This window comes from Passer montanus, unplaced genomic scaffold (genome assembly GCF_014805655.1).
Source record: "Passer montanus isolate IOZ18808 unplaced genomic scaffold, ASM1480565v1 scaffold771, whole genome shotgun sequence".
Taxonomy (NCBI): Eukaryota; Metazoa; Chordata; class Aves; order Passeriformes; family Passeridae; genus Passer; species Passer montanus.
Genome location: NW_024372935.1, coordinates 1 through 7,848, shown reverse-complemented (window position 1 = coordinate 7,848; position 7,848 = coordinate 1). Strand labels below are relative to the sequence as shown.

Genomic DNA, 7,848 nt, shown 5'->3' with positions numbered 1-7,848 from the left:
GGGGGCGGCTCCCAGTCCTTACTGGTTTGTACTGGTGCCCTCCCAGTATAAACCTGGTGAAGCTAGGAGCTCCTAGCCCCTACTGGGAACGGGTTTGGGTGCACGAACCCTTACTGGTTTATACTGGGAGCTGCTGTTACGAGTGCCAGGGGCTCGGGGGCGGCTCCCAGTCCTTACTGGTTTGTACTGGTGCCCTCCCAGTATAAACCTGGTGAAGCTAGGAGCTCCTAGCCCATACTGGGAACGGGTTTGGGTGCACGAACCCTTACTGGTTTATACTGGGAGCTGCTCATACGAGCCCCAGGGGCTCGGGGGCGGCTCCCAGTCCTTACTGGTTTGTACTGGTGCCCTCCCAGTATAAACCTGGTGAGGCTGGGAGCTCCTAGACCATACTGGGAATGGGTTTGGGTGCACAAACCCTTACTGGTTTATACTGGGAGCTGCCCCAGGGGCTCGAGGGCGGCTCCCAGTCCTTACTGGTTTGTACTGGTGCCCTCCCAGTATAAACCTGGTGAAGCTAGGAGCTCCTAGACCATACTGGGAACGGGTTTGGGTGCACAAACCCTTACTGGTTTATACTGGTTTATACTGGGAGCTGCCCCAGGGGCTCGGGGGCGGCTCCCAGTCCTTACTGGTTTGTACTGGTGCCCTCCCAGTATAAACCTGGTGAAGCTAGGAGCTCCTAGACCATACTGGGAGCCCCTGGGGTGTGCTGAGAAGGGGTTTGGGTGCACGAACCCTTACTGGTTTATACTGGGAGCTGCCCCAGGGGCTCGGGGGCGGCTCCCAGTCCTTACTGGTTTGTACTGGTGCCCTCCCAGTATAAACCTGGTGAACCTGGGATCCCTTGCACTGCACTGGGAGCCCCTGGGGTGTGCCGAGAAGGGGTTTGGGTGCACGAACCCTTACTGGTTTATACTGGGAGCTGCTGTTACAAGCCCCAGGGGCTCGGGGGCGGCTCCCAGTCCTTACTGGTTTGTACTGGTGCCCTCCCAGTCCACGCCTGGGAGCACCGGCGGGCTCTGGCGGCCGGCCAGGACCCCGAGGCCGAGCTGGCCTTCGCCGGGGCCCTGCTGAGCCGCGACTTCTCCAACTTCTCGGCCTGGCACCACCGGCTGCGGCTGCTGGCGCCCGCCCGGAGCCGCGGGCGGCGCGAGGCCGGGGCGCTGCCCCCCGACCGGCTGAAGGGAGGTGAGAGACACCCCAAAAATCCACCCCGGAGCCCCGAAAAACGGGAGGGATTGGGGGTGCTTGGGTAGACCTGGTGTCCCAAATCTCCATTGGGAGTAACGGGGTAGACCTGGTGTCCAAATGTCCCCATTGGTTTCAGTGGGGGTAGACCTGTTGTCCCAGATCTCCATAGGTTTCAATACCCCCGACCGGCTGAAGGGAGGTGAGCGACGCCCCAAAAATCCACCCCGGAGCCCCGAAAAACGGGAGGGATTGGGGGGGCTTGGGTAGACCTGGTGTCACAAATCTCCATTGGGGGTAACGGGGTAGACCTGGTGTCCCAAATCTCCATTGGGGTTCATGGGGTAGACCTGTTGTCCCAAATCTCCATTTGGGTTAATGGGGTAGACCTGGTGTCCCAAATCTCCATTGGGGTTCATGGGGTAGACCTGTTGTCCCAAATCTCCATTTGGGTTAATGGGGTAGACCTGGTGTCCCAAATCTCCATTGGGGTTAATGGGGTAGACCTGGTGTCCAAATATCCCCATTGGTTTCAGTGGGGGTACACCTGTTGTCCCAAATCTCAGATTTAAATGGGGGGGTAGACCTGTTGTCCCAAATCCCCATTGAGGTTAATGGGGTAAACCTGTTGTCCCAAATCTCCATTAAGGTTAATGGGGTCGACCTGTTGTCCCAAATCCCCATTGAGGTTCATGGGGTAGACCTGGTGTCCCAAATCTCCATTGGTTTGAATGGGGGTAGATCTGTTGTCCCAAATCTCCATTGGGGCTAATGGGGTAGACCTGGTGTCCCAATATGCCCATTGGTTTCAGTGGGGGTAGACCTGTTCTCCCAAATCTCCATTGGGGTTAATGGGGTAGACATGTTGTCCCAAATCTCCATTGAGGTTAATGGGGTAGACCTGTTGTCCCAAATCCCCATTGAGGTTCATGGGGTAGACCTGGTGTCCCGAATCTCCATTGGGGTTCATGGGGTAGACCTGGTGTCCCAAATCCCCATTGGGGTTAATGGAGTAGATCTGTTGTCCCAAATCTCCATTGGGGTTAATGGGGTACACCTGGTGTCCCAAATCCCCATTGGGGTTAATGGGGTAGACCTGTTGTCCCAAGTCTCCATAGGTTTAAATGGGGGGTAGACCTGTTGTCCAAAATCTACATTGGGGTTAATGGGGTAGACCTGGTAGCCAAATATCCCAATTGGTTTCAGTGGGGGTAGACCTGTTGTCCAAATTATCCATTGGGGTGAATGGGGCAGACCTGGTGTCCAAATATCCCCATTGGTTTCAGTAGGGGTAGACCTGTTGTCCCAAATCTCCATTGGGGTTAATGGAGTGGACCTGATGTCCAAATATGCCCATTTGTTTCAGTGGGGGTAGACCTGGTGTCCCAAATCTCCATCGGGGCTCAAGGGGTAGACCTGGTGTCCCAAATCTCCATTGGGGTTAATGCGGTAGACCTGGTGTCCCAAATCGCCATTGGGGTTAATGGGGTAGACCTGGTGTCCTAAATCGCCATTGGGATTAATGGGGTAGACCTGTTGTCCCAAATTTCCATTGGTTTGAATGGGGGCAGATCTGTTGTCCCAAATCTCCATTGGGGTTCATGGGGTAAACCTGGTGTCCCAAATCTCCATGGGGGTTAATGGGGTAGACCTGTTGTCCCAAATCTCTATTGGTTTGAATGGGGGTAGACCTGTTGTCCCAAGTCTCCATTTGGGTTAATGGGGTAGACCTGTTGTCCAAATATCCCCATTGGGTTCAGTGGGGGTAGACCTGGTGTCCCAAATCTCCATTGGTTTCAATAGGGGTAGACCTGGTGTCCAGAATTTCCCATAGACTTTAATGGGGTAGACCTATTGGCTCCAAATCCCCGTTGACTTTAAGGGGGTAGACCTGGTGTCCTTACTATCCCATTTGTTTCAATGGGGGTAGACTTGTTGTCCAAAACCCCCATTGTCTTTAATGGGGTAGACCTGGTGTCCCTGTTGTCCCATTGGTTTCAATGGGTAGACCTGTTGTCCCTACAACCCCCATTGCCCTCACTAGTCAGACCTGACCTCCCCCACACCTGGGCGTCCCCATTCAGACTTTGGGATGCCCTGTGAGATTTTGGGGTGCCCCCTTTGCCCCCCCCAGAGCTGGAGCTGGTGCAGAATGCCGTCTTCACCGACCCCACGGACCAAAGCGCCTGGGTGTACCTGCGCTGCATCCTCTCCCGAGGTAACCCGGGCTTCCCTCCCGCCCCTGAGGCTCTCACCTGGAGTTTTGGGGTGCCCCATGATGGTTTGGGTGCCCCCTGACAGCCCCACCACCCCCGAGGGTCATCTGTGTCCACGTGGACCGCGAGGACGCAACGCTGGCCGTCATCTTCTCCCGGCTTGTCAAGGTGAGCGGGGACGCCTGGCTACCCCAAAAATCACCGGGGTGCACCTGGATTGCACCCAAAATCACCTGGGTGTCCTAAAAAATCACCTGGATCACCCAAAACCCTTCAGGACCCCTCCAAACTGGTTTTCCTGGATCCCTGTCTCTCTGACTGGATGGACAACCTGGTGTCTCCTTTATCCCATTGACTTCAATGGAGCAGACCTGGTGTCCCAGTAAATTCTCCCAGTGTTCCCAAGGACCCCTCCAAACTGGTTTTCCTGAATCCCTGTCTCTCTGACTGGATGGACAACCTGCTGTCTCCTTTATCCCATTGACTTCAATGGGTAGACCTGGTGTCCCAGTAAATCCTCCCAGTGTTCCCAGTTTTCCCCCTCTCCAGTGCTTCCAGATCACCCCCAGCGGTTCCATTTGTCCGCCAGCGCTCAGCCCTTCCCAGTGCTCCCAGTTTAAACCAGTAACCCTTCACGATCCAGCCTCACTAATGGGAAGATCTGATCCCCATTGACTTCAATGGGTAGACCTGTTGTCCCATTTCCCCCTTCATCCCAGTAAATTCTCCCAGTGTTCCCAGTTTTCCCCCTCTCCAGTGCTTCCAGATCACCCCCAGCAGTTCCATTTCCTCCTCCAGTGCTCAGCCCTTCCCAGTGCTCCCAGTTTAAACCAGTAATCCTTCATGATCCAGCCTCGCTCACGGGAAGATCTGATCCCCATTGACTTCAATGGGTAGACCTGTTGTCCCGTTTCCCCCTTCATCCCAGTAAATTCTCCCAGTGTTCCCACAGCGGTTCCATTTCCTCCCCCAGTGCTCCCAGTTTAAACCAGTAAGCCTTCACGATCCAGCCTCGCTAACGGGAAGATCTGATCCCCATTGACTTCAATGGGTAGACCTGTTGTCCCACCATCCCCCGACGCCCCAAACATTTCCCTGCTAAAAAACCCCAATTTTAGGCCTGGAAATTGCCCGTTTTTGGTGGGAAAACACCCAAAACTTTGTGCTTCCCCCCCCGCCAGGTGAACCCGGAGTGCCCAGAGCTGACGGCGACCCTGGACGGCTCCGCCCTGGCCGGGCCCTGGCGCTCGGCGGAGGGGCGGCCACGCCCCAGCCACACCTGGGTATCCTCCCCCTGAAGGCAGGAGGGCGGGGCCTGGGGTGGGCGTGGCTTGGGGGTGGGCGTGGCCACCACACCGAGCACACCTTGACAGGTGACATCAGCTCTGCGACCTCCCTGCCCTGCCCACCGAGGGCCCCGCCCGCGTGGAGGTCACCTGGGCGCCTGACTCCGCCCTCCACGAGGTGACGCTGCTGCCAGGTGAGGCCACGCCCCCCCTTCTATGGCCATGCCCACTTCTGGCCACGCCCTTTCATCGCCTGGCCACGCCCTTTTCTCGCCCAGGTGAGGCCGAGGCTTGGTGGCAGGAGCCAATAGTGGAGAGGGAGCTGTTCTGGTGAGCCACGCCCCCCCTTTCGTAAGCCACGCCCCTTTTCCCACAAGCCACGCCCCTCCTCACCTGCTGGCCCCGCCCCCAGGCCGGAGCTGGGCGTGGCCGACGCTCAGGTGCTGCAGGAGCAGGTGCAGATGTGCCAGGAGCTGCTGGACCTCGAGCCCCAGAGCCGCGGTGAGAGCCCCAAAAAACCCCAAAAAACGGCCCCGGGACAGCCCCAAAACACCCCAAAAAAATCCTAAACCCAGCCCCGAAATACACCCAAAAAACGCCCAAAAAAACCCCAAAACACCCCAAAAAAATCCTAAACCCACCCCGAAATACACCAAAAAAATGCCCAGAAAAACCCCAAAACAGCCTAAAAAAATCCTAAAACCACCCCAAAATACACCCAAAAAACGCCCAAAAAAACCCCAAAACACCCCAAAAAAATCCTAAACCCAGCCCCGAAATACACCCCAAAAACGCCCAAAAAAACCCCAAAACACCCCAAAAAAATCCTAAACCCACCCCCGAAATACACCAAAAAAAGGGCCAAAAAAAACCCCAAAACAGCCCAAAAAATCCTAAACCCACCCCCAAAGTACACCCAAAAAAGGGCCCAAAAAAACCCCAAAACACCCTAAAAAAATCCTAAATCCACCCCCGAAATACACCCAAAAAAGGGCCCAAAAAAACCCCAAAACACCCCAAAAAAATCCTAAACCCAGCCCCAAAATACACCAAAAAAAACGGCCCAAAAAACCCCAAAACACCCCAAAAAAATCCTAAACCCACCCCGAAATACACCAAAAAATGCCCAAAAAAACGCCCAGACCCAATCCTAGATAAACCCAAAAATACCCCAAGAACACCCCCAAAATACCCAAAAAAACACCCCCAAAATACTCCAAAAAATACCCAAAATGCCCCCAAAACACACTAAAAAACATCACAGAAACACCCCCAAAATACCCCAAAAATCACCCCAAAACCACCCTCAAAATATCCCAAAAAATCCCACAAAATACCTCAAAAATAACCCCAAAATGCCCCCAAAATACCCCAAAAATCACCCCAAAATGCCCCAAAAAAATCCCCCAAAATACCTCGAAAATAACCCCAAAATACCCAAAAAACCCCCAAAACCACCCTCAAAATATCCCAAAACCACCCCCAAATACTGGTCCGTACTGGTCCATACTGGTTTATACTGGTCCATACTGGTTTGTACTGGTCCGTACCGGTCCATACTGGTCCATACTGGTCCATACTGGTCCATACTGGTCCCAGGCTGTTTGCTGACCCTGGCCCTGCTGCTGGCGGCGCTGGAGCCTCGGGGCCGCGCCCGCGAGATCCGGGAGCACCTGGAGAACCTGCGGGTAACTGGTTTATACTGGTTTATACTGGTTTATACTGGTTTATACTGGTTTATACTGGTTTGGGCTGCAAGGGGTTCAGGGGTGGGCGGGGAAGGCTTTGGGGGTTACTGGTTTATACTGGTTTATACTGGGAGGGGTTTGGGGCCACTGGGAGCCTCTTTAAAGGGAGTTCTGGGGGTACTGGTTTATACTGGTTTGTACTGGTTTGGACTGGTTTGTACTGGAAGAGGGTTGGAGGCTCTTGGGAACCACTGGGAGGGATTTTGGGGGGTTACTGGTTTATACTGGTTTATACTGGGAGGGGTTTGGGGGCTTTTAGGAGGGCGTTTTGGGGTTACTGGTTTGTACTGGTTTATACTGGTTTATACTGGTTTATACTGGGATGGCTTCAGCCCCTTCCAGTCTGCATCTGGGCTGTTCTGCCCTAACTGGTCCATACTGGTTTATACTGGGAAACCCCCCCCACTGCTTTTGGGCGGGGTTTGTTTAATCCTTACTGGTTTATACTGGTTTATACTGGGAAACCCCCCCCCCCAGTGCTTTTGAGCGGGGTTTTTTTAATCCTTACTGGTTTATACTGGTTTATACTGGTTTATACTGGTTTATACTGGTTTGTACTGGTTTGTACTGGTCAGGCCGCGGACCCGCTGCGCTCCGGCTTCGTGGCCGACGTCCGGTCCCGCTTCGAGGCCGCGCTGGCCGTACTGGGAGCGGGGGAGGGGCTGAGCCTGGCCGACAAGGTAACTGGTTTGTACTGGTTTGTACTGGTTTGGGGGCTGGGGTTACTGGTTTCGACTGTGAGGGAACTGGGAGGGGATTAAAGGGTTAAAAATGGGGGGAAATGGGGAAAAATTGGATTTTTTTTTATACTGGTCCGTACTGGTCCATACTGGTCCGTACTGGTCCATACTGGTTTAGGAGAGTTTGTAGGGGTTCATACTGGTTTATACTGGTTTATACTGGTTTATACTGGTTTAGGGCCTCAGCAGCGTGCCCCTGCTGGAGCGCATGGCGGCGCTGACCCGGCTGGAGCTGGGGATTTGGGGTTACTGGTTTGTACTGGTTTATACTGGGAGGGAGTTTGGGGGTTACTGGTTTGTACTGGTTTGGACTGGTTTGGACTGGTTTGAACTGGTTTGGACTGGTTTAGAAGTGTTTATACTGGTTTAAAATGGTTTAAATGGTTTGTACTGGTCCATACTGGTCCATACTGGTCCATACTGGTCCATACTGGTCCATACTGGTCCATACTGGTCCATACTGGTTTAGGAGACTTTGTAGGGGTTTATACTGGTTTATACTGGTCTATACTGGTTTAGGGCCTGAGCAGCGTGCCCCTGCTGGAGCGCATGGCCGCGCTGACCCGGCTGGAGCTGCGCGGGAACGAGCTGAGAGCAGTGCCCGGGGGGCTGGGAGCGCTGCGGAGGCTGCGGGTGAGACACCAGTACAAACCAGTACAAACCAGTA

At 54.2% G+C, this 7,848-nt stretch overlaps 1 protein-coding gene across 1 annotated transcript in view; it reads left to right on the top strand.

Annotated features, from left to right (window-relative positions):
• The window catches only part of LOC120512773 (geranylgeranyl transferase type-2 subunit alpha-like), a gene marked incomplete at both ends in the record, with an annotated part of 11,138 nt that extends 3,294 nt beyond the window's left edge, over positions 1-7,844 (top strand). Inside the window, 10 exons of the mRNA XM_039731472.1 lie at positions 997-1,191; positions 3,326-3,409; positions 3,493-3,575; positions 4,589-4,690; positions 4,791-4,887; positions 4,972-5,023; positions 5,106-5,194; positions 6,293-6,381; positions 7,017-7,121; positions 7,701-7,844. Of these exons, the coding sequence (XP_039587406.1) occupies positions 997-1,191; positions 3,326-3,409; positions 3,493-3,575; positions 4,589-4,690; positions 4,791-4,887; positions 4,972-5,023; positions 5,106-5,194; positions 6,293-6,381; positions 7,017-7,121; positions 7,701-7,844 (1,040 nt within the window). The remainder of the gene's footprint in view (positions 1-996; positions 1,192-3,325; positions 3,410-3,492; positions 3,576-4,588; positions 4,691-4,790; positions 4,888-4,971; positions 5,024-5,105; positions 5,195-6,292; positions 6,382-7,016; positions 7,122-7,700) is intronic.
• Between the last annotated feature and the right edge of the window lie 4 nt (positions 7,845-7,848).